Genomic DNA, 27,059 nt, shown 5'->3' on the forward strand with positions numbered 1-27,059 from the left:
ATCTTGGAAGACCTCAATGTAATTCTTACTAGTGGGTCTAAAGAAAAATGCCTTAAAATAGATGATCAGATAGGGTCCCTAAAACAACAGTCCCCCCAATTCTACGGGCCACTGTTGATTACCTTATTCCCTGCCTTGATTGGACCAACACAGAGCCAGTCTGGGTGGCACAGTGGCCATTACCCAGGGAGAAATTACTCATTTTACAACAACTTGTGAAAGAACAGCTACAGCTGGGTCACATTAGGCCCTCCAGGAGCCCATGGAACACCCCAGTCTTTGTAATAAAGAAAAAGACAGGGACATGGAGACTGTTACAGGACCTTAGAGCCATAAATAAAACAATGAAATCATGGGGATCACCCCAAAGAGGCCTACCCATGGTCTCTGTGATCCCCCTTAATACTCCCCTGTTAGTCCTAGATATAAAAGACTGCTTTTTCTCCATCCGTTTGCACAAAAATGATTGCCAACATTTTGCCTTCTCAGTTCCAAAAATTAACAATTCTGGTCCTGCAGATCTATATGAAGGGCAAGTTCTGCTACAAGGCATGGCAAATAGTCCTACAATATGCCAGGAGGCTGTTGCTAATGCACTAGCACCCCTCTTTAAAAAGGGACTGCATGTTTATCATTATATGGATGACCTCTTGGTCTGGCAAGATGAGGATTCCTCTCTAGAAGATTTAAAAGATGCTATGATAAACACCCTAGAGGCAAAAGGGTTTGTAATTGCAACAAATAAAATACAATCAGTCCCCCCATTACCTTTCTGGGGACTGAAATAGCACCCAGTACCACCCATCATGGTCAAATGGAGAGACCCGTTTGATGGATTCTGGAAAGGACCAGATCCATTGTTAACAACAGGGAGAGGATTTGCTTGTGTTTTCCCACAGGACCAACCAAAGCCTATTTGGATTCCAGCTAGAAATGTTTGGTTTTTGCCCAAGCTTTATCTACATATATAGCACATGGTTATTAAAAGTACCAGAATGGTGGAACTAACCTTCTTGGATGTTTAACAGCCATACTTTGAGGCCTATATTAATCTGGTCAGAGGGACTTAAAGGACAGTGTTTGCTCCTTGCCCTCCAAGGTCAACTAAGTTCCAGGGGACTATGGAGCATCTCTCAAAATGTCCTGTAACTGTGGTGAGTCACCTGTCCTCTTGTTTTGGAGGCCATGGAGACCCCAGGAGATGGACCTGAACCAGTGTTCAGTCTACAAAGAGAAGGGTCAACTCAGAGGAAATGGTTCCTCCATGCTTCCAAGTGAAGCCAGCCACAGAAGAGCAGGACCTTTGACTTATCTTCACATAGATGGACCTGGTAAAAGAAAGGAGCCAGGGGCTCCTCCAAAGCCCATATGACACCTGAGGAACAGATCCTCCGACCTGAGGAGTAAAAATAAATTGGTTTATTTGGGGCAACTGTATGGTCTTAAACACCCAAAAAGAAAATATAACCAAAGATTAAAGTGATCACTATATTACTTTAAGAGTTCAAGGGATTACACTTCCCAGTAGGGAATATAGGCTTAAGTCCACATAAAATGTTGTTTAGACAATTATTTCTCATTATTTTGTTCCTAATAAGAAAGTGTTGCTCAGATGTAAGACTTCAGATCTTGGTCTCCAATACTATAGTGGCCACCTGTAGCTAAGGGAGACAACCTGCTATTGTTCTAAAATGATGGCTAAATTTGTTTTCTCCCCCTATCTAGAAGCCCTTGAGAGGAAACTAATATTGATTCTAGCCACTCCAACAGCTATCAAAGTGCCTGCAAACAAATCCTGAGTTCACCACTCTCGAGTCTAGCCTTGGCAGACAAAAGAAAAATGAGGAGGAACCCAATAGAGGGATGCTTTTGGAAGCTCTTGTCAAGAAATTCCAGTGGACTCTGATATGAACATTTGAAATTTGTCCCATTCTAACTTTTTTCTGGTTCCCTGTGTAGAACTTGTAATGCTAACTACTCTTGCCTTTACTTCTCCTTCACAGCTCCTATTCATCAGTCAAGGACTTTCTTTTCTCCCTACAGTTAAGAGTTATGCAATTTGGGAGCCTTTTAGATAGACCCACTGAAAAGATTCCCCAATGACCTCACCCTGCATCCCTGTTCACCATGGAAGAAGCCAGAGTGGTTCACATCCCAATTCCCTATCGGCAATTTAGGTAACCTCTTCAGAGGATGGTGTGATAAGAATAGGAGGTAGAAACTGGCTAGGAAGTTAGGGTAAAAAGACCCCAAAGAAAAGTAGCCTCTTTCTTGGATAAAAGTCAAAATGTTTTGCGGCCTCTTAGCAACATACTCTGTTCCAAAAGCCAAAACTGTCAAAAGTATTTGGGAGCTCTTATTTAATCCCTAAAAGATTTTAGGGTTACCTCTTCAGAGGTAGGTCTGTTAGAGTAGCAAAAAGTTTGACTGGTCAAGACCAGAAAATCCCTAGTCTATCTGTTGGAGGACCCATATTTCCAATCTCATTGGTCAATCACCTGGTGATAGAACCACCCCTAGAAAGGCAGGTTCACCTTAATAGATGCTAAATAGATGGCCAGAATACCTGGTGCATTAATGAGGCAGTGAATTTTTCCTGCCTGGAATCCTGCCTTGTAATGCAGAACTCCACAGAACCTCTGACCAGCCACCATCATGTAGGTCTCTGTAAGTCTGTCTGCTTTCTGCCGTTTGGGTCCATTCTTCAATTCTTTTACGAATGAGACTAAGAACCCTCTAGGGGACCCTCTTTCCCCCCATTTCAGTACCAGCCAAAACTATGGACATATGGTGTCTTACTTTAATTAAGAGACAACATGACCTACAGTAACAGTATGTGAAGGTGCTTTGCAGACAATGATAGACTGGCACCATCCTTTGAAATATTCTGGAAAAAAACCTCATTTTGTACCCTTTGTATGTTTAGAATCTAGCATTATCAGAAACCGTCAAAAAAATAAAACTTAAAAATAAAAAAAAAGATTTGGGTCTCTGCTCTCTAAAACTCAAGTGTTGCCAACATGATAGATTGAAGGGGTGGGGTCTTCAAGAGGTAATCAGGCACCAGATGTCTCCTTTGTGGATAGGACTATGTACTTTACAAAGTGGCTTGATGGAGAGTGTTGGTTTCCCTTGCCGTTTTGTCTTACGGCATGTGAGGTCACAGCAAGAAGGCCCTTGCCATGCAGGGGCTTCCAAGGCCCTTTACATCTCAGTACCCAGACCTGTAAGAAGTAAATTTCTATCCCTTATAAATTACCCAATCTATAGGCGCACAACACAGACTGAAACATCAACTGGTTTCTTTTACTTCCAGCACTATGCACACCACTGCATTCTGGATTCTGTGGTTTCTGATGAGAATGTGATTGTTAATCTTAACTGAGAATTCCCAGTACAGGATGGATCACTTCTATCTGTACATGATGATTCATTTCCATCTTTGGCTTTGGGAAATTTGATTTTAATGTGTATCATTGTGGATCTCTTCAGACTGTTCAACTTAGTGTTCAAAGAACTTTCTTGGATGCATAAAATCATACCTTTCTTCAAGTTTGGGAGCTTTTAAAAAATTACATTACTTATTTTTTTGTGGGGGGGAATGTGTGGAGGTCAGAGGACAACTTGAAGGAGTCAGTCCTCTACTTTGACCATGTGGGTCCAGGGATTGAACTTAGGTTGTCAGCAAGTACCTTTACTTGCTGGCCCCAAATTTAGGATGCTTTTGGCCATTAATTCTTCAAACAATTTTTCTCTCTCTCCTTGGAGCTTCCACAATGTTTCAGTTTCTACACTTAAATGACTTGAGGTCCCTCATGTTCTACTCATTTTTCTTCTTTCTGTTCCTCAGAAAAGATTTTTCAAATAAGCCCCATTCAGTGTCATTGATTCTTTACTGAACCATCCTAATGATTTTCTTTTTCAGAGCTAGAGACTAAACTCAGGGCCTAATGCAAATTGTAAGTGCTAGACCACTGAGGGTGCACTACACCCTGGGACCTTAGATCATTTTTTATTTCAGTCATTGTAATTTTCAGTACTGGGTGCAAGTAAGTTTGGTTTACTGTTATTTCTACCTCTTTTGTGTCCTCCATTTGGTCAGCCACTGCTCTCCTGGATTCATTTAGTCCTCTGTCCATGGTTTCCTTAGTTACTTTGTTTTATGTGTATGAATGTATTGCCTGCATGTAGGTAGGTGCACCCAGGTCAGGTAGGTCAGAAGAGGGCATCGGATCCCCTGGAACTGGAGTTATAGACAGTTGTGAGCCACCACGTGGGTGCTGGAAATTGAACTCAAGTCCTCTACAAGGGCAGCCAGCGTTCTTAACCGCTGAGCCATCTCTCTAGCCCCAATATAGATAAGATTTCTATTGAGAAAAATTTGTAGTGCTCAGGATTGAACCCAGAGCCTTGTGTATGCTACGTGCTCTGCCACTTGGCTAAATCCTCAACTTCTATAGAAAGATCATTTACTGTCACTTTACTTTTTGCATTTTTACATTCTACATATCTCATGATTTCCATTTAGTCTTTGTTTCTTGATGTTTTGCTGGCTTTCAATGAATATTTTCTAGCAAATGTTTTAGTCCTATAAGCAAATTTTCAGTATTATTCTTAGTTTTTAAATTACTCTACAACTTACCATATACACCTTATCAGAATATATGTCAGACTTCTACTAACTTAACTTCAGTAAGATACCAAATGTTGCTACTACACAGTAAAGGAAGCAACAGAGTGAAAAAGTCTACAGAAAGAAAACTCTTTGCAACTATTCCCATGATGGGGATTAATGCCTAAAATATATAAAGAACTATAAAATAACTATGCTAGGGTTATAGCTCAGTTGGTAGAGTGCTTGCCTAGTATGCATAGTGTCCTGGGTTTGAACTCCAGCATAAACCAGGTACAGTGCCAAATACCTGTAATCCCAGAACTTGAGAGATGAAGGCAAGAGGATAAGAAGTTAAGTCACTCTCAGCACATATTAGTTCAAGGCCAGCCTGGGATACATGAAATCTTGTCTCAGCACACACACACAGACACACACACGCACGCACGCACGCACGCACACCATCAATCAGTAAATGAGCAATTGAACTTAACAGACCATTCTCAAAAAAAAAAACTATAAATGGCCAATAAATATATTTTAAAAGCTGGACTTTCTTAGTTATCATGGTAATTCAAATCAAATCTATACTGAGAGGACTTACCAGTAAAACAGCAAACTAGTGGCTGCCTATGTGAAGACATAGTGAGGAAGAGGAGTCAGAAAAAGAAAAATTACTCTCTACAAATAGAGAAATAACTTTGAAATTCACACACATCGTAATGGAGCCACTGAAAAATGCAGAGAAAACGGTGGACAACACATCAGAAATAAGTAAACCAAGCTTAACACAGTCTCAGCCAAGCAGCTTCCTGCTACAGAAGCCTAATAAAAAGAGATGGGTAGTCCTACCCTCAGGACAAGCTCACAATCTTCATGAGCTTCAAATTCAGGTGCAGACTTGGGTAAGACAGTAACCCCTACAGCAGGCAGGTCAACAGTGGAGAGGAAACCCATTCTGCTACTCTATACGATGCTATTGTTTAAAACTGAGATACCCTAGGTGCTTGAGAACAGGGAATGGCCACAAGTCACAGACCTGAATTCAACTTGCCATAGCCCCAGGGTAAAAGACATCCCTGGAAGGCAGTTTCGTAGTGTGGGAGGGCTAGACAGTGACAGGCCAAAAAGTGCAGGGGATTGGAGGCTTGGATCAGGAAGTGAAATGCACAGGGTAGTCCCAAACTCAATGGCTGGAAGCAGATCTCAATTGAGCATAACCTTGGAGTTTGACAGCCCTGAACATGAGGTCAGTAGTGGATAAGCCTCTGGAGCCACCTATCTGTCATTCACTGCTGGTCCAGATGAGAACACTGAAGTCTAGCAAATACTTCAGGGTTCATGTTGCATCCCTCTAGTGGGTGATCAGTACTTAGGGAGTATGGAAAGTATGAAGACAGGCCTTCTACCTGCATACACCTTAGTGCCATGGTTGCATCCCATAAACAGAAATGTTGGAAATGAAAAAAAGTCAATAAATCAAATTTTATTGGTATAGAAAGTAACACCAATGGACTCAACCAAGCAGAAGAAAGAATATTAAGGTGGAGTCATGCACAAGATAGAGGAAATACTACAAACATATATATAGAAAAATAATAAGTCTGCATGAATACAGTCCAAGAACCGAGAGACCAAACCTAAGAATCGCAGGAGCAAAGGATCTGATATAAAGAGTCAAGTCTTAGAAAATCTATTTGATGCAATAACAGAAAATTCCCTAAACTTAGAGAAAGAGATGGACATACAAACACGAGACATTTAGAATATTAAATACATATGATCAGAAAAGAGCCTATGACATATGATAGTCAAGATGTCAAAAATACAAAGCAAAGAAGCAATATTAAAAGCTGTAAAGGAAAAGTGCCTATTCACCAAAAAAGGCAAATATCAGAATATCCGATATCTTGAACAATCTTAAAAGCCAGGAATGATATATTTCAAGCCCTGAAAATAAATACCTGTCAACCAAGATTGCTAAACCCAGCAAAGTTATGATTTAAAATAGGGAAATAGAACGTTTCAAGACAAGTGTAAACCACCACCACAGAAGACACTTGTAGACACAAAGAAGAAAGACAGTGTCAGTCAATGCACAGGGAAGTTTTATGAGAATAGATGAATAAAGGAGTGCTAAGAAAGACTCTATTATGTCCAACTCGGCAAACCAGCAACTCCCTAATACTAGTACTAGAGAAAGAATATAATAAACAGAAATCCAACTAACCAGATTATAGGAATTGGTAAAAATTTCACAATAATATTCTTAAATGTAAATAGCCTTGACTCACCAGTGAAGAGATGTAGACTTGGGCTGGAGAACCAAAAAGATGAGAGACACAGACTAGCTGATGGATTAAAAAAAACCAACAAGATGGAACTATCTGTGGTCTCAAAGAAACAAATGTTTGTGAAGGAATGTTAATCTAGCTGGATGATAATTTTTTTCAATATATATCTTTTACTGAATTTTTGTGCATTTCATACAATACATCTTAATCATATTTAGACCCCCTCCATATCTGTATCCCACCCAGTCTGTCCACCAGATTTCACACATTCTGTCATATATGCTAAGGCCTATCCAGTCAAGTTTATGTACCCAGATGTCCCTCAGTGTGGTTTCATCCACTGAAGCCTGTTCTGTCCATGTAGTGTCACTCCCTTAGAGAAGACCAACTCTCTGGGTGAAAATTTTTGTGAGTTCATTATAATAAAGTGACTTTACAGTAAAGGAAACACATCTCACTGGTTAAAAAAAAAAGCCACAGTGTAAGAATCAAGAGCTAGATGGCAACCTACCAAGTATACCCAAACCAAGCAAAATTTACAAAGCACACAGAGATTCCATCTTACCCTAATCATAATGGCAATTATCAAGTAAACAACACAAACAAACCCTGGTGAAGATGCAGGGACAGGAGGGCGGACAGGGACTCTTATAGACTTGCACATTGCTGGTAGGAATATGAACTAGTGTAGTCACTATACAAACCAGTCAAGAAATTCCTCAAAACACAAAAACTAGAACTATCATATGATCCAGGTATGCCTCTCCTTGATGTATACCCTAATAATCTAAGTCAGCATACAACAGAGATACTTGCATATCCATGTGGAGTCAGTCTAGATGTCCACCAATAAAAGAATAGATAACTACATTGTGTTATATATACATAATGGATATACACGATGGGATTTTATTCAGCCATAACAAGAATGAAATTATGTTATTTGCAGGGAAATGGATGAAACTGGGCATAATGTGAAGCAAAATAATCCAGACTCAGAAAGACAAATGTTGCATATTTTCTCTCATATGCAGAATCAAGATTTTTAAGCATCTGTACATATAGAACATGAAAGTTTTATATGAAGGGAAGCAATGTGGAAGGAGGAAGAGTCCTAAGGGATGAGGGCCAGAGAGGGGAGTGAGGGGAGAAGAGGCAGATACGGCATGTTTTCTTTTACATATGCTTTCTAGATTTAAATATCTACAATGTACACTCTTGTGTACACATACACATACATGGCATGAAATGAAGAACTATGGAGGGTGAGGAAGGAAGCCAGCATTATGGGGGGGTGGACAAGAAAAGGTAACACGGAGTAAAGATAAACAAAATACAATGGTAGACGCATACGAAAACAGCATAATGAAGCCTATTATTTCATACGGTATCTAAAGTAATAATAAAAATATGGGACCCCCCTCATAAATAGTTGATTTTCTTTCACTTATTAATTCACTTGCTTATCTATTTATTCATTCATTCATTTATTTTGAGGTAGCTTCGTCTGGTCTGGTACTTGCTACGTAGCACAGGCTGTCCTATAACTTAAGGTCTTCCTGCTCCAGCCTCTCAATGCAAGGATTACAGATATGTGCCAACATACCCAGCTCTTTTATGGCTTTGCCTTTAAATGGATCACATTTTTATGTTTCTCTGTGAGTTTCATTTTTTGTTAAAAACTGTGTATTTGGGTAATATATTGTTAACTCTGGAAAGCGATGTCCTCATTTTTCACCAGGACTTGTTTCTTTAAGTTTCTGTCTCTCAGCAACCATTATCCATTATCTGAGGCTCAGTAGCTTAAACTCCACATTTTTAATATAATTTCACTGTTTCACCCAAGGGTGAATCCTGGTGGATCCATTCCCTATTTCTGTACCTTGGCTGAAACAGAAGACTTCATTGATACTTTGAAATACTTATTTTCAGTTTCTTCCTGATTTTCAATTATCTCAAATTCTTGGGATGTTAATCCTTCTATTTGTAAGATTTACAAACTCTTACTCTGGGGTGTGTGTGTGTGTGTATGCGCATGTGCACATGCGACATGCAGGTGCATATGTTTGTGGGCACACACGAAAATGCATGTGTGGAGACCAAAGGTCAATTTTGAGTGTCATTCCTCAGCAGCCATCAACCTTAATTTGTGAGACTGGGTTTTTTTTCTTTGGTCTTTTTGAGATAGGGTCTCCCTGTAGCCCCCCCCCCCCCCCCCGGGCCGGGAACCCCCTATGAAGAGCGGGCTAGCCTTGACCCCACAGAAAACACCCTCCCCTTCCCCCCCGGGGGTCCGGTTTAAAGGGGGCCACACCACCCCCCGGCTTTTTTTTTTTTTTTTTTTTTAATGTGAGTGTTAGGAATTGTACTCAGGTCCTTATGCTTGTGCAGTGAGCACTTTACTGACTGTGCTATCTCACCAGCACTAAATTCCTTTTCTTTTTAAAAGTATTTTATTTATTAATTTTTATTTTAATGTGTATGAGTGTGTTGCTGCATGTATGTAAGTGCACCCATGTCATGCAATGCTCATGGAAGTCAGAAGTGAGTGTTGGATTCCCTGGAACTGGAGTTACAGATGGCTGTTAACCGCCATGTGGATGCTGAGAACCGAATCTAGGTCCTCTCCAAGAGAAGCCAGTGCTCTTAACCACTGAGCCATCTCAAATTCTTAACCTATAGCCAAACACGTGTTCAGAACTGCTTTTAATCTATGATCCTTTTGCCTAAAATTTTGGAACCAGAATGTTCTCCATTTCTGTAAATCTAGAAATTCTTTAGGTTTATCTTCTCTAGTATATGTACAGACCTCCTATTATTGAATATACTTACTGCAATATGAAATATTGTCCCTTTCCAAAAGTTTTCTGGCCTGTTTAAGTTTTCCATTCAAAAGTGCATGATTTCTGTCTGACTCTATGCTAACAACTGGCTATTACAACAAGATAGGCCATTATACTGAGAAGCATTAGTGACATAGCAAAAAATAATATGGAATTCCAGATCAGACAAACTTAATTTGACTATCTGCACTACCATGTATAACCTTGACAAAGGTCTTTAACAAGTGATAAATTTATCTGGAAAAGCAGAGGAATATTATACCCAAGTTACTGTGATAATTACATGTAAAAATGTCTATGTTTCAAAACTATAACAAGAAAACAAAACAAAAAACAATGACACAGAGAGTGAAACTCTACAACATAGTCCTTTCTAGTCTGTTTTCTCCTCTCCCCTGAGTAAAACTGCCCAAGCTTTTCCTGTATTAGATAAATTATGTAATAAGAATATTTCTGCCATTTTAGTTATGGACCCCATGTTGTAGCTAAATCTACTTGTTTATTAAATTCCATGATATTGTAATACTCCTGTATATAGGAAACATATAATAAAATTCTCTAAAATGGCTATCCTAGGTCCTAGTGCAGAGCAGTGAGTAAGAAATCATCAGTCCCTGCTTTAGAAGTCTTTTGAGGCTTGAGCTCCTAAACTGAACCTGAAAGCTACTAAAACCAAAAGGAACATACAGGGAAAAAAAAAAAAACCCACATAGCACCTTAGATTGTAAAATCTCCTTTCTTCTCTACTTCTGGTTCTACTTTCTTCCACTCCTGAGCTTATGTATTTGAAAGTAAACAATCCCATTATGAACTGAGGTAACATAGTATCTCCTCAAAAGTTATCTCCTGGGGCTGGAGAGATGGCTCAGCAGTTAAGAGCACTGACTGCTCTTGCAGAGGACCTAGGTTCGATTCCCAGCACCCACATGGTGGCTATGAACTGTCCTTAACTCCAGTTCCACAGGAATCCGAAGCCTTCTTCTTCTTCTGACCTCCACGGCACTGAACGACACGGGTGCAGTCACATACATGCAGGCAATACACTCATATATATATATATATATGTGTATATATATATATACATACATATATATATATGTATATATATATTTGTCTTTTTGAGACAGGGTCTCCCTGTAGCCCCAGCTGTCCTGGAACTCACTATGTAGACCAGGCTGGCCTTGAACTCACCGAGATCCATCTGCCTCTCCTGAGTGCTAGGATTAAAGGTGGGCACCACCAAAAGTTATCTCCTAGCTGGGCATGGTGGTCCATCCCATATTTTGAGGCAGAGGCAAGAGGATTGCTACAAAATCATGGCAAGTTCCAGGTCAGCGAGAGTTACATAGTAAGACAGTCTCACCTCACACTACCCTTTTCCCCAAAAGGGGTTTTACCCAAGTAGGGAGTAGGTTTTTTTTCTACATATGTAACAATGAAAGACTGGCATTAACTAACACTCCGATCTCAACAGAAACTGCATATATTTAACATCAATGGACAAGCAGAAGTTATTACCACTCTTATCAGAATACTTGGAACAGAAATTTATATCATTCTAAAATGAAGTTTCAATTTGCTTTCCCAAGATACTTACCTATGCAAATCAGTTCTTCACTGGTAATTTACATGGGAAATTTTCCGGTTTGGTAAGAAAGGCACAGACAGGAAGTGTAACTTTTAACTAGTCATTCCAACTCTCAGACTGAAAATCTTTCTTTTTTACCCTTATTATTCAAAATGTGGTCCATAAACCAGGAGAACTGGCCTCACTTAGGAGCTCATCAGAAATGCAGGCTTTTCAGATGTGTTATACCCAGATGTAATGAATCAGAACCTGAATTTTAGGAAGGTGCCATATAATTTATGTATACAATAACATTTGAGAAGCACAGCTCCATACATGGAGATCTGAAGGTTCTCATAATTGTTTCCTATGAAAAGCCACATCTGACATCACTGAAATCTATATTCTCGTGTGGAAAGAGCTGGCCGGCGGTAGCAGATGACCCATAGCTGACACAGGCATTCTCTCTAGCCCCTGCAGCCTCATCTACCCCTTCATACACTTATGTGAACTGATTGGTTCCTATCCAGCTTCTAAAGCAGGCACAAAGTCCAGTTGAGGAAGACTCTTCTTCAGTGAAAAAGAGATGTCTTCAAAAATAAATATTCATTAGCTATACTTTTAGGTAAGAGGTTAAAAAACAAAACAACAAAAAACTGTTCATTTACCTTGATGGGAAGTAGTGAGGTCCAGGGAGGAAGTAAGGGTGATGAAATGAGAATCGAGGTGGTGTTCCAAACAGTGTGACAGGAGGGCCAAGGGGCGGGGGCTGGTAGACATGTGAGTGTGGAATGGGAGTAGCAGGAGGAAGTGGTGTGCTTCGGGGACAAGTGGAAACGCTGGAACACTCCTTGGGTGGCTGGACAGGCGAGGCTGTAAATCTGGCATGGGCAGTACTTGCGCGAGCTGGAATCCTGCTGGTGCTCTCCAGAGACACCGGAGTGGGTCTCTTCAAAGAGCCACTGGCTCTGGAAGGGAGCCTATGAATGTCAGTTTGGGAAGGCCCAGGAAAGCCTTGGGGTAGGAGTGCTGGGTGGGGTGTCAGACTTGGAGGTGGGACAGCCACTGGGCCAGTACTGGAGACGCTGGGCTGGAAAAGTGTGATGGGGCTTAGGCGCTGGACTGCAGGCGTGGGCAGCTGGATGGCAGATGCGGCTTCACCTTCAGAAATAAAAACAACAGAGGTTAGCCATTAGTTGGATCACTGTCGAGTTTCTACAATACCTTAAACTTCCAACTGTTCAAGGAGTGTTCAACCACCACCTTAACCAACCAAACGAGTCTTTCCTTTGTAGTGGTCTAAATAAACTGAAGTCACTGTCATTTCCAGTGCATTCAGATTTTTTTTCTGCTCTTTCCCAACTGGCCTCTAAGTACCATGAGAAGACAGACCTTTTCTGTTTTGTTCACACTGGATTCCCCAGCTTCTGTTTGGCACAGAATAGCAAGTCCTCAACAAATTTATTTTGGATAAATAAAATTAATATTCCTAAATTAAAAGAAAATATACAAATTTTGGTATACATATATAAAATTTTCTAGCAAATAATATAAACAGATGATACTATTATTAAAGAGTGATCACCTACAAAGAGGGAAAGACAGTTGGGAAACAGGAAAAACTAGATGTTCCTTTCATAGTATGTGAATTTGTATCAACCTAAAATAAATGCATTTATTAATTCACATTAATATGGATTTCCAAGTAGCACTAGGGTGATTTTCCTTTCATTTTCCTACATTAAAAATTATAAATGACACTTTTTAGTTGAAAAAATGTAAATAATCAAGAAAATTGTTTCCCTCTTCTTTAATCAAAGTGAATACAGCAGGAAATTTCGGAGAACAGGATTTATCACAGGCCAACCATTTGTAACAGACATGGAGAGAATAGTACTACAGCAGGACGCCATGGCTACAGCAGATGTGAAGTCAAGCAGGTGTGTGCTTTATCCTCCTGTTCCTAGAGAAGGCAGCACTGCTAGTTGAGAGGTGGTCTGTCCAAATAAGACTAAATTTAACTAAGCTTTCTTGATAAAACACAGACAGAGTCAGTGCAATAGTTATAGCCAGTGTACATTAATGAAGACAGTCCAGGCACAAATGCTACAGTTAGAACTGTTTCTGTAAGAGGCCAAAAGAAATGGAGATCTCCTCTCAGCCCTATCCAGAGAAAACTTCCCTCCTCCTTCCTTCTCTCAGGAGAGGTGGGAAATGCCCCTATAAATCTGAAAGCAGGACTGAAGGGCCACACCCATCTGTTTCAAGACGGCCTGACCCAATAAAGTACAGGAGTAGGATGTAAAGGTAGCTGTCCCAGTTCTCAGATCACGAGATCACATGGATCTGCCATTCGTGAGGCACAGCACCTAGTTAAGCCTTTCCTGATTTATCAAGCACAAGGCATTTTCCTTCCACCTTCCCTCCAAGGCTTGTAAATTTATCTCTTAATACAAAATTGAAAACCTTTGTAATTATTTGCATGTCTGCCACTCCTAGCACAATCACCAAGCTGGGAACCTGAGAGTGGAAACTGTCTCACTCATACAGATTTATTTTCAGAGACAGAGTCCTGTTACATAGCCCATACTGGCCTCAAACTTTCAACCCTCCTGCCTCAGCCTCCTGGGCCTAGAATTATGGACATGTGCCACCATGCCAAGCTCTTTTATTGACATTTGTAGTCCCAAAATCTAGCCCTGAACCTGACTAATGAAGGATAGTTAAGACGTGCTGAAGAGATGGCTCAGCAGTCAAGAGCATTTGCTGCACAATCTTGAGGACCAAGTTCAGATCCCAGCACCTGCCTACCAAGCCGGGTATCCTACAAATGCCTGTGATTCCAGCTTCAAGGGATTCAATGCCCTCTTCTGGCTTCTGTGTGCCCATACAGGCATACATACACTTTCACATACACATGCACACTCACACAGACATATACTCACATATAAATAAATCTTTAAGGAAGGCCCTAATAAATGAAAAATGAACAATTCATCCAATAACCAACAGTATTTCTACACTAATGTGGTGTAAGATCTAGCATGCCTTGAAACCAGCACCAAGGCCAGGTTCCATACTAACTTGTAAAACCTCTCAAGCTTTTATTACTTGAATTATCATCATACTTAAGGCATTCACCCTGGATATCTATCTGTGATGTCAAATTCTTTTTCCTGTACCCAGTATAAGCTCTTAGTTTTCAAAAAAATAAGTTACAAGGACTATACAAAACCACAGATCTAGGTTCAGTCACTGAAAAGGGGACATATCTTTTACCAAAGACTCTTTCTACCAAACATAGTCCTACAAAAATAGGTGGAGATGAGGTCTGGGGTGATAATTATACATTCATTTAACTTAAAAAATATTCATTAAGGGGCTGGAGAGATGGCTCAGTGGTTAAGAACACTGGTTGTTCTTGCGGGAGACCTGGGTTCACATCCCAGCACCCACATGGCAGCTAACAACTGTCTGTAACTCCAGTCCCAGGGGATCCAACAGCCTCTTCTGACCTCTGCGGGCAATGTATGACACATGTGCGCTTACCTACATGCAGGCAATACACGCGTACACATAAAATAAAAATAGTAAATTTTTTTTAAAAATTTAAAAATTCATTAAGCACCTAACATGTGGCAGGCACTCTATTTTGTTATATAGAATTATACAGAAATATAGTATCTTTAAATGTCAAAATTTAAGCTGATAAGCAGGAGGTTAAATTGTTCAACATCTACTTGCCTCTAATAAGTCAGGGATGGGGACTACTTGGGGAAAAGGCAGAGTTCTAATCAATCAATTGGGGGATAGCATGTAGTAGAAAACAACCAATCAGAAAGCACTCAGTGATTTGGTTTCTCTTCTAGAACACAGCAAGATTACAATTTCCCAGGCTCTCTTGCACTTAGGATTGGTGTATGGCTAAGGGCTACCCAAGAGAACATAAGCAACATCTGCCACTTGTTTGGCATAATGAATGCACTCACATTGATCCTCCACGTATTTTTCACCTTGCTCAGGTTCAAACACGCAAATACAGTGCCCAAGGATACCACATGTTAACCATGTCAGAGGTACAGGGTAAAGCATTAGTCCACTCTCTTTGGAAATGGAAAATTACCAACTAGAAACATCCATTCTGTGTGTAAAATATAAGCTTTCTGTTTCAACCATTAAATGTCAGAGCTTGTTAAAGCATCCAGAATTATAGATGCATAAGGACAAAGAAAAAATTTAAATAAAATAATAACAATTCAAGTATAAAAATAAAGAACTGTAGTTTAAAACAATCCCTGTATATCTCCTATCACTCAGCTCAAAAAGAAGCAGTGGAATGACTGCAAGGCTACCAGCTTTTGTTGCATAGCTGGGATGAACAGCGAAGCAGCCAGCAACAGCAGAAACTGAGGGCAGACCTGTTTTTATCTGCAGAAAGGAGTTTTGTAGAGTAAATAAGGAGAACCTACATGTGGGGCTGGGGAGATAGAAAAGAGGGAAGAGAGGTGGAGAGCTGGAAAGAATATTTAGTTCACTGCTAAGAAAGGCAGAGTTCTGGAGAGCTGGAGAGATGGGTCAGTGTTTAAGAGCACTAGCTGCTCTGTGCCAAAAATAAAAATGTACATAAAACAAAAATGAAAAGCAGCATTTTGAGGAAAGAAACAGGTAAGAAGGAGCCCAGGAAGACAGTGCTGAACCAGGTGAGTCTCCTTTCCTGCCTCCTTAAGAAAATTTACAGTGGCTGCACATGGTGGCACACACCTTTAATCCCAGCACTCAGGTAGAGGCAGGCAGATCTTTGTGAGCCTGGTCTACATAGTGAGTTCCAGGCCAGCTGGGACTACAGAGAGCCCGTCTCAAAAAGACCCTTCGCCAAAACAAACCTTACAGTGACAGACCATATTACCTTTCTTTTCTTGTTAATAGGTTAAATTTATTCTTTGGAAATGCCATACACATATGTATTGCATTCTGATTACCATCATGTCCTACCTTTCTTAGCTCCCTTCACCCCTGTCACCCTTTCCTTACAAATCCCTTGCCCATATTCATGTCTGTTTTGTTCTGTGACACACTGAGTTCAACCAGGGCTGTGTGGGACCATGTGTGGCTCCTTTAGAGCCCGCCTGGTGGGTTCACCAGTGAATACACTGAACCCATCAATAGCCAACAGTTTTGCAGGGGCAAAACTGCCCTAGCCATGCCTGACTGTGTACTCATGCCACAGTCACTGTGAGTTCAAGATTGCAATGGTTGTGTCCTGCCTAGAACAACATCACTTTTCAAGGATTTTTTTCACCCGATCTGAGCCTCTAATGGACATAACATTTTCCTGGAATAGATCTTAAAGCTCAAACGAGTACACCAGCTTACTTTTTGGATTAGAAGACTATTGGAATCATGAAGTTTCCTCTTTTTTATTTAAACAAGAAGTGAAGAAGTGGATGAGCTAAAATGGCACACAAACACAAACATCAAATAGTGGTAAGCATTTCACAAATAACAAAGAGAAAATGTATGAATTATGAAGGTTGAAAGGTGTCAGTTAAGATATGCTCAACAAAGCCAATTTCAGGCCTGACAAATAAATGTAGAGAACTCATAATAAAAAAAATCATATATCTGCCAAGTAAACATTGAAAAGTCAGGTAAAACAAATATATTTTACATGAAAGTTCCTATACCTGTAACTGAATTTGAGTATTAATATAAAGTGAGGGTACTGGTATAACTGGCATCAAAGACACTGGATAAAATATACCTAAGGGAAATACTACACTATGAGACCAGAAGCATTTTCAGAGTCTAGACACAGAAGAGCTCAGAGTACAATGCTAGACGGGAGTCAGAGTGAGCCATCGCTGGACAGAAGAATGCCAGACAAGAGAGCTACCATAGACTTGATTTAAAAATTATAAATTTCATTTTATTTGTATCTATGTTCTTTACAGCTACCTTACAAAATCTTTGCCGCCAAAATCTATAAAACATATTTATATTTGTCCCTAGCAGACTTTGACCCATCATAGATACCTGATAAATATTGGGCAGTGGAGGGGTCAGGTAGGGAGGCATGCAAATATGGCACTTGAGATACAAAAATTCATCGAAACAGAAAATACTGAAGTATACTTTCAGTTTTCAAGTATATCTAATAATTCAGTGGGATAAAAGTGTTCTGGGAAAATATGGTACAGGGCAAATGGTTGCTTATTAGAACAGGCAGACTTTGTAGAACACACAGGAAAAATAAGCTTGACTGAGAGTCAAGTAATACAGAAGATTACTAGAAAAATCCATGAATTCACTGTGTAAAAATGTTTAGTAATAAGTTTTCAAGATCCCTAACTGATAATGAAGTTACTAACTTTTTCTGCAACATAAATATTGGCTAAAGGAGGAAAGTTGATAAGGAAAGCTAAAATGAAAAGATAATAGAAAAATGGTAATTTTACAAGCTAATGCTGAAAACAAAGAAAAAATATACTCTTAATTATAGAGTTGTTTAAACTGGTCAAATCAAGGGTAACCTATCAAAACCTTGTCCAAATGTAAAAGACAAATTGATTCAAAGTGTTTTAAATCAGATGCAAATAAAAACTAAGGGAACTGCAGCTGGCAAGATGGCTCAGTGCTTTAGAGTATGTACTGCTCTTGCAGAGGATTGAGTTCAGTTCCCAGCACTCATGTCAGACAGCTTTAACCACCTGTGATGCTAGATGCCCTCTTCTGGCCTCTATAGGCAACTATATGCACATGTGCAGACCACCAAAAGGCACATACACATAAATAAAAAGTAACATAAAATAGGCAGCTGGAGTGAAAAATTAAAGGAACCAAAGCCAAGTGACCATCAAGGCAATACTACCTGACCTGCTAAATGCTTCAGCAGAGAAGAACAGTGTTGTAACTGTTTAGTCATTATATCTTATGTAGATAATATTAAAATGAATCTTTATTGTCTCTAGTTCTCATCAGAAATAAAGGTTTTAAACATAAAATATAAAGCCAGTCAATAAAGAATCATTATTGTGTCTTTGTTTACTGTTGTATATGATTCTGAAATATTACATATTATAGTTATAAGGTAAGTGAAAAGACAGCAGAGACTCAATAAATTCCCTACTGACGATCTTAAGATTTCTGAACCCTAACAAATTTTCATAGCAGTCAGTTAAGAATATTAGATCAACTACAATATAATGGTAAGTTTACAAATTGGCAAAATAAAATAGATTTCAGATAGCGCAAACCTAAGTATTATAGAGAAACTCAAAGGTAAAGCATAAAATATTAAAGTAGATACAAATGCCTTCTGCCAGAACATTTTTGGTAAGTAATCAAGACTTCTGTAAATGGTAAGTTTTACTTCTCAACTTGCTACAACCTCAAATCACCTGGGAAGAGTCTCAATTGAGGGACTGTTTACACTGAGTTGGCCTGTGGGCATGTCTGTAGGAGACAGTCTTAATTGATGTGGGAAGACCAGCCCACTGCGGGTGCATTCCCTAGGCAGAGCGTCCTGAACTGTCTAAGAGTGGAGAAATCTAGCTGAGCACAAGCAAGCAGCATGCGTGTATTCATTTGTCTCTGCTCTTGACTGTGGATGGAATGTGACTTGCTGTGTTAGGATCCTGCTCCCGTAACTTCCAGCGGTAGACTGGGACCTACAACAGTGAGCCAAAATAAACCCCCTGCTTTTTGTCAGGATATTCTGTAACAGAAATGAAATGAGAGAAACTTCTAAGTATTGGAAATGGTGACCTTGAACACTGTAGCTTAGTGAGTATACTTTCTGCACCCAAAAAGTTGTTCAAATCTATACAGTATCATAAATGCACAAAACTTACCAGAAAAAAAGAATAAATTATTTTGATATGAGAAAATCATACCTTGCTATGGTGACATTTTTCTTCCATGGGAATAAAATATATGCTTGAAAAATGAAGTTATCATGACTTTATACTTAGAACATAGAATTGAAACAAAATCAAAAAGGAGGGTATAAAATCAGCACCTGCAAAGATTAAAGCTGTAATTCTTTAAGGGACTTACTTATGCTATAATCTATTATCACTTAACAATTTTATGGAAGATTTAGAACATGAAATACACAGTGAAATTTCCAAATTTGCTAGTTATTCTATCTCTTTTAAGTAATATAAGACCAAGATCATGAGAACCAACTGAAAATATTTCAGAGTTCTATGACTAACATGAACAGCAAATAAATCTCCTCACCATTACTGAGATATTTATCTGAGAAGACTTCATCAATTATGTTTAAAAAATGCTTTCTGTTTACCATTTGAGATCTAGGAAATGAATCTTTATTGTCTCTAGTTCTCATTAGAAATAGTTTTTAAACAAAAAATTTCAAGCCCATCAACAAAGAATCATTTTCGTGTCTTCGTTTACTGCTGTGTATGCTTCTGAGATGCTTCCTATAATTCTACCTACCACACTTAAATACAAAACCATGATGTAAAAATCCCACCAATATTAGAAAAAAACTTTACAGGCTCCTTCCTCCCCACGTACTGCTCAGAATGGCAAAAAAATAATATATTGTATAAAATCTCAACTGCTTCAAATAAGAACACCAATGAATCTGTTTCTGAGAAAACATACAGCATTTAAAAGTGGATAGAAACAGATGAAAGTCAAGTCTTGAAAAGGGGGATAAAAAGAAGAAATGTGTGTTAAAACAACAGAAATGATAAACAACATAGTACAAAAATAAAGGTAAAATTAAGTCAGATTTGAAATGCAGCATTAAAGGAAACACTGGGTACCTGGCTTTATTACGGAAAACAAGACTACAGATGAACTTTCTACATCTTTCACTTGAAGCGAGGTAACATCAATGTAGCTTTGTTAGTTACAGTTGCTAAAATGACACATTTTAAAAGACACTGAAAATGCATAATATTCTAATCAGTCCATTTCCAAGCTCCCTTCCTCCTTCCTTCCCTCCCTTCCTCCCTCCCTGCCTCTCCTCATGGGAGCGTGCTTTATTATCAGGAGAATCCAAGCAGATAAAACCAGGAAGAACAGCTTTAAGACAAGTGACAGCAAATAGTATAAGATAGCACTCTCCTTAAGAGGTGGTTGGAGAACAGTGGGGAGAGGTGTAGATAGGGGAAGGGATCTAAATACCATCAAACTATATCATATGAAAACCACAATTAAAAAATAAAATTTTTTAAAAAGGTTCTGGAGGAGCAAATCAATGATGGATAGCCTTCTAACAAGTAATCCTTAAGATGTGAGATTTTTCAATTTAGGGTTCTTATCATCAACATACAGAACTGTCATAAGGAATCAAACAGAATTACAGATAAATATTTATATGCTATATGGTTATAACAGATCAGTATCCTCGCTATAAGTTCCATGAAAGAACGTATCATACGCCATTAGCAAAGCATTCTCTTACACCGAAAATCAAAACCTCTCCTATGTCCTATCAAATTACCTCAGCCACTTCCTTCATTATCTGACTAACCTAGGGGCGAATCCTGATGTGCTTAAAAGGTCTGATTTTTACACATGGATCTGCTACCTTGGCAAGCCAAGTGCTCTGATGTTTCCTGAAACTGCTACTCCCATTAATGTTTTAATTCTTTCTGATTAATATTAATTGTTCTAAAATAAAAGAACAATTAGTATTATTAATAGTAATATTATTAATTAATATTATTGTTCTGAATTCTAAGTTTAACAACATTTCAACTTAGGTAAAACTTTGATATAGCTATTTATAAAATAATCTACAGGGGCTGGAGAGATGGCTCAGTGGTTAAGAGCACTGGATGTTCTTGCAGAAGACCTGGGTTCAAATCCCAGCATCCACATGGTGGCTAACCGACCGTCCATAACTCCAGTTCCGGGGGCTCCAGTGGTCTCTTCTGTCTTCCACAGGCACTGCACGACACAGGTGCACTTACACACCTGCAGGCAATACACTCATACACATAAAATAAAAAATAAAATAATCTACAACAAAATCAACTCACCAACTGGATGAGTGATGGTGTTTTGAAGGCCAGGAATTACCACAGAGTAGGTAGGTGAGCGATAAGGATAAATTGTTGTAGGATTTGTAGAAATAATATTCTGTGTGGTACCAGAAAATACATTGGAAACAGTTAGAGGGAAGCGTTTTCGTTTCCCTGGACGAGGCTGATAAACCCAACCTATAGAAAAAGATAGAGACTTTTTAATGCAAATATATAGACTCTATTTAGCCTTTTCATATTAAAACTATAGAACACTTCAATGTTCTTAAAACTAGGTTGTCTAGGGGCTGGGGAGATGGCTCAGTGGTTAAGAACACTGTTCTTGCAGAAGACCTGGGTTCGAATCCCAGCACCCACATGGCAGCTAACAACTGTCTCTAACTCCAGTTCCAGGGGATCCGACAACCTCTTCTGTCCTCTACAGGCACTGCACAACACAGGTGCACTTACCCACATGTAGGCAATACACTCATACTCACAAAATAAAAATAATAAAATATTAAAAAAAGAAACAAAACAAAAACTAGGTTGTCTAAAGTATATTTTCCAGCTCTCTGTTATTTCTGTGAATGACTCTTCCACTGTGCATTTTAACATACACACACATCTATATAGCTTCTAAACTAGTTAATTTTATAACCCATCATTGAAAGGTCAAATGCCTTAAAGTTAGATTGAATTGTCATAGAATCTACACGAAAATCATAGAGTTTGAATCCAAAAGCCTTTTCTCTACTGGAAAAAAACCAAAAAAAAAACCAAAAAACAGTACTCCAGTAAGACATTATTTACCTCCTCCTGTTTCCTCACATTCTGTAAGATACCACTGTCAGTGTTTTACAGTGTAATTGTTACTAATAAGCAGTCACTATCTGTTACACTTCCTCAGGAAAAGTCACTCCCAGACTTGGCAATCTCTAAAACTAGGAACAACTCAGTTTCCTTCCAAAGTCAGAAGAGTGGCACGACTCTATAGAGCCAAGAGAATCACTGGTTCCACCCAGTTGATATCTCTGAATCTCACCTTCTAAAATCTCTCTGTTCATATTTCAGAGAAAAAAATAATTTCCCATCATGTAGTTATTCTGGTCACAAAGTATGCCTATTCCCCAAGCCTTATCGCAATGTCTTTTCTTGCTGAGGAAGAATCAGACTCACTTCAAACCATATCATGATAGGAATAAATCCAGCAGTCAAAAGGCAGGACTATGTTCTCATAACCATTTAACATTAAAATAAAGCATGGTAGGGCTGAAGAGATGGCTCAGAGGTTAAGAGCACTGCTTGCTCTTGCAGAAGACCCAGGTTCGATTCCCAGCACCCACATGGTGGCTAAAAACTATCCACAACTCCAGTTCCAGGGGATCCAACACTCTCTTCTTCTGTCCTGCACAGGCACTGCATGACATGGGTGCAATTACATACATGCAGGAATAATACCCATACACATAAAATAAAATAAAAAAATAGAAATTTAAAAATTAAAGCATAGTATTCATTCCTGAATTCTAATTTTCTTTAAAGTATGATCTGGTGTTTTGCCTGTTGCCATGATTATTTATTATATCCAGTATATTTGCAAAATATACATTAGAGCTATGAAGATTTACTGTCAGCTTTATGTCTACAGGTATGTATGTACCTATATATATTTAATCAAAACTTCAGTAGAACTGTATATCCTCTGATTTGCAATAGCTGCTTTATGTGATCAGATATATCACAACTTTGTTTTTATAAAATATTTTATTTATTATTTTTATGTGTATGAGTATATTGCCTGCACATATGTGAGTGCACCCATGTCATATGCAATGCCGTGGAGGTTAGAAGAGGGCTTCGAATTCCCCCGGAACTGGAGTTAAAGACGGTTCGTAGACACCATATGGGTGCTGGGAATTGAACCCAGGTCCTCTGCAAGAGTAGTCAGTGCTCTTAACCACTAAGCCGTCTCTCCAGCCATGGAAATTTATGCTCAGTGTTAGTTCAATTATTATTATTACGTTAGCCATTATTTTCTTTCTTACACATATCAGATTAGGAGATCTCAACCTCACTTAATTTTTACCTAAACAAATTTAAAAGAAATTGGAAAGAGCCTTTGTTTATTTCATGTGATTACCAGGAAATTCCTCTCTGTGTTTTTCTTTAATCTTCTGTGCTTCATCATAATAGGGTTTCTTTTGTTCTTCACTGAGTTTGTTCCACTCTAACCCAAGCTGGACACTGATTTCTGCATTGTTGGCGGCTGGGTTAGCTTTGGCTAGTGCCGGTCGGTGGATTCTTGCCCAAACCATAAATGCATTCATGGGTCGCTTCACATGACCATTTCTGTCCTTACTGAAGGGAGTGTCAGGTATTCCTATATGACAAAAATTAAGAGACTAAGTTAAACATGTGAAACAGAATTTTAAAGTGAAGTGCACCTTTATCTATGCTTACATTTAAATATCTGAAAATTGACACTACAACATAGCCAGAGTACTGCCAATATTGCAGAATTCCTTACAGTCCCTGATCTCAGCATTCTAAACTGTGGCTTAGAATGACTCCTAAAGATTGTTGAAGACATTGTGCAGAAACGTTGAAAACACAATAAATTGCTAATTATTTCTTTGAGCTTCCTTCATTACTACCTCTAATAATCAAGTTTGTTTTCCACTAAAATTAGTCTATTATTAGAGGGCAAGAAGTACAATCTGTTCATAACTAGCACTCCTAGTACTATGCAGGAGTTATGGGTTACTGTTTAAAGGAAGCCATTTACAGAAGCATTATTATTTATACTAATACATTAGTTGTTCTTCACTATGAAGCTGAAATTCCTGCCAAAGTGCATTATCAAAACTAGTCTCATGTCTTGAGAGAAAAATAAGAAAAACAGGAAAAAAAGACCAAAAAAAAAAAACCACTTTATAATAATTTAGGAAGTCACTGTGTATCCTATAAAGTTCATAAAAATCCTATTTATAAACTTTTCTTTCCATTTTAGGGTATATTAAATGTTTTAAACATGTAAAGGATGCTTAAAATAATGCTGGCCGGAAATGTAGCTCAGCTGGTAGAATGCTTGTCTAATATCTATGAAGTTTTGAGTTCAACCCCCAACACCCCATGAGCCAGGTGTGGTGGCACACAAGCACATACTCAACACTCACTCATTCAGAACAAGTCTTAAAATTGTAAAAAAGCAAAAAGCAAAGGGGTAGGGTGGGTAGAATCAGTAATGAAAATTTAAAAACCAATAAACATAAAAGGCCATGAAAATGTGAAGGATGATAGGACTTCCCAAGCCATTCACTGGCATGGTGCTCTGTGTGAATGTTAACAATTTGCTAATTAATATTTGGAAATACTGGAAAGAAATATGTTTGTAGTTGCTATTATTTTTACATAGACTTCTTAAAAAAACAATTCACTTAATATACAGTACTTTTATTTTCACTATTTCTAAGAACCCTTAGCCTTTAGAATGCTGAAGTGTTACATTTAAATCATGTTTCTTCTCGAAAACATTTTACTCATTTCTAAAACTAATCTCTACAATCAATATAAACAACTATAATCACTTTACAGGAAATGTCAATTTTGTTCTGTTTCTTGATACATAATAAAGCTTCAAAGCTACTGTAACTGGATGCTTTAAATGTTGACTACTTGTTACAGATAAACTGAAGGGTTCTTGTTACCTCTTTCTATTGAGTGCATAAAGTTACCTATGTTTACTAAGTCTTTAAAACCGATTTTTAAAAGTGTATGGAAACCTTGAACAAGTATTTTACTGGTATACAAACAAACCAACCATAAGTGATTCCCGTGTTGACTAGGAATCAGTACCATGATTCTAGATTTTTCCTAGTTTCTGCTTTTCAACTACTGATCCATCTGCTATGGCATCACAGACTCTCCTGCCATTGAGTACCTGCGTCTGAGGGAAGCACCGTGAGCGGGACATCTTTGGTTTCGATTTTTACAGAAGGCTCCAGTAAGGACTGCATCTTAATGGGCACCGGTGTCAGGGGGACCTTCGACAGCCGGATCGGCTCCGAAGGCGGCGGCCCTTGGAACTGGATCCGGGCCCCAAGAGGGACGGTGTGCAGAGTCAAAGGGAACCTGAGGTCTTGCTGGTGTGCCCCCAAAGTGATGGGCGGCTGGCCCAGGATGGCCTCCTTGCTGCCATGGAGCAGGCCGTTGGACGCAGCCTCCGCGCCCAGCCTGCAGTCCTCATGGAATGGGTCCGGCTTCTCCGTCTTGATGACGACTTCTCTGATGGCCAGGCTCTGGCCTTCCCCGCCCTTCAGCACACCCCTCATCACCTCTTCGGCCTCCACTTTGGCCTTCTCGTCTCCTCGGCGGCCATCGAAGGCCTTCCCGGCGCCATCCACCTTGGCGGCACTGGAGGGCCTCGGGCTGGCATCTACGCCCCTCCGAGGTCCCACCGACAGGTCCAGGCCGGCCGCCAGCTCCTGCTTCTCCACCTTGATGTGCAGTGGCCCCGGATGCATAGGGCGCAGCTCGGGCCCGCAGGCACAGCCGCCGGCCGCAGGAGGCAATAGCAACAGCTCGGGCCTCAGCTGCAGCAGGAGCGCTTGCGCAGACGACGCAGCCGCGGCATCCTCCTCAGCGGCCTGCGGTAACAGAGGCCCGGGTGGCAGCACCAGCACCTGCTCCGGCTTCACCTGCAGCAGGCGCCGCGCCCCTGTCTGTGCTCCCGCCACCGCGGCCTCCCCGCACGACGAGGCCACCGCGGCGATGGCGGCTATGGCCTGGGCCGCCGGCGACAGGGGCCGCTCGGAGGCCGCGGCTGGGAAGGTGGTGGCCTCGACGGGCAGCGCCGGCCGAGCGGGGCGCAACGGGCGCGGCGGAGTAGGCCGCGGCGGTTGGCGCGGCGGCAGCTCAGGCCTGGCCCTGCCCATGGGGGAGGGGGTGGCCCGGGCTGCTGGAGGCTGGGATTATGAGCTCAGCCGTTCGTTGGCGGCCTCCCTCTACCCCCTTTCGGTTAAGACCCTTCCAAGGCCTTTGCTACCCAGAACCCTACGCGCTTCGAAACCTCAGCCCCCCGGCCTCGGCCTAGCCAAATCAGGAGCAGCGCGGAGCCCCGGGCCAGCCAATCATAGCTCCTCCCTCACGCCCCTCTCGCCACGTGCGAGAACCCTGGTATCCACCATAGCCTGGCCCGAAGCTCCTCTTTCACATTTCCGCCTCTGGAGCATGACAATGGCGTTTCCCAGGAAACCTGGCGGTTCCACGCCACTGCTTGTGACCTGCACGCCTGGGCCTTTCTTGTGTCCTGGGGATTGTGAGGCCCTGAGTATTACGGGGCCTTTAGGCCATTATCAAAGGATAGTGAGGCATCAGCGCAATACCTAATCAGTTGAGCTTCTGCTGGGAAAGGGGTGTGATTCAGTTTCTTTTTCAGTTAATCGCTGGATTCTGTGGACCCTACTTCCAAAATGCGTCCCAAATTCATTCACTGTTTTGAAACCTCACCCACCATTATTCTGGGCCAAGCTTCCATTATCCTTCGGTACTTTTCTGTAACTAGTCTTGCTTATCATCTTTGTCCCACTATCCAGCTGCCACTAGTGGTTAAAAATACAAATCTAGCCTTGTCACGTTTTCTTACATCTTCCTGTGGCTCCCATTGGCCATGTGATAAAGGTCCGGAATGCTTCGTGTAAAGCCTGGTTAGGCCCCTGAGTGGCTTGGTTGTAAGTACTC

General features: G+C 40.2%; 1 protein-coding gene across 2 annotated transcripts in view; it reads right to left on the reverse strand.

The window, feature by feature from the left end:
• Sox30 (SRY-box transcription factor 30) overlaps positions 1-26,254 on the reverse strand; it is a 56,741-nt gene extending 30,487 nt beyond the window's left edge. Inside the window, exons 1-4 of one of the 2 annotated variants that reach the window (XM_008847389.1) lie at positions 25,261-26,254; positions 23,461-23,700; positions 21,336-21,515; positions 11,985-12,477 (exon numbers count right to left, since the gene is read on the reverse strand). In XM_008847389.1, coding sequence (XP_008845611.1) covers positions 11,985-12,477; positions 21,336-21,515; positions 23,461-23,700; positions 25,261-26,254 — 1,907 coding nt within the window. The remainder of the gene's footprint in view (positions 1-11,984; positions 12,478-21,335; positions 21,516-23,460; positions 23,701-25,260) is intronic. The other variant, XM_008847390.1, reaches the window with a different exon arrangement.
• Positions 26,255-27,059: the final 805 nt, after the last annotated feature.

Source organism: Nannospalax galili, unplaced genomic scaffold (assembly GCF_000622305.1).
Source record: "Nannospalax galili isolate Female #2095 unplaced genomic scaffold, S.galili_v1.0 scaffold983, whole genome shotgun sequence".
NCBI lineage: Eukaryota > Metazoa > Chordata > Mammalia > Rodentia > Spalacidae > Nannospalax > Nannospalax galili.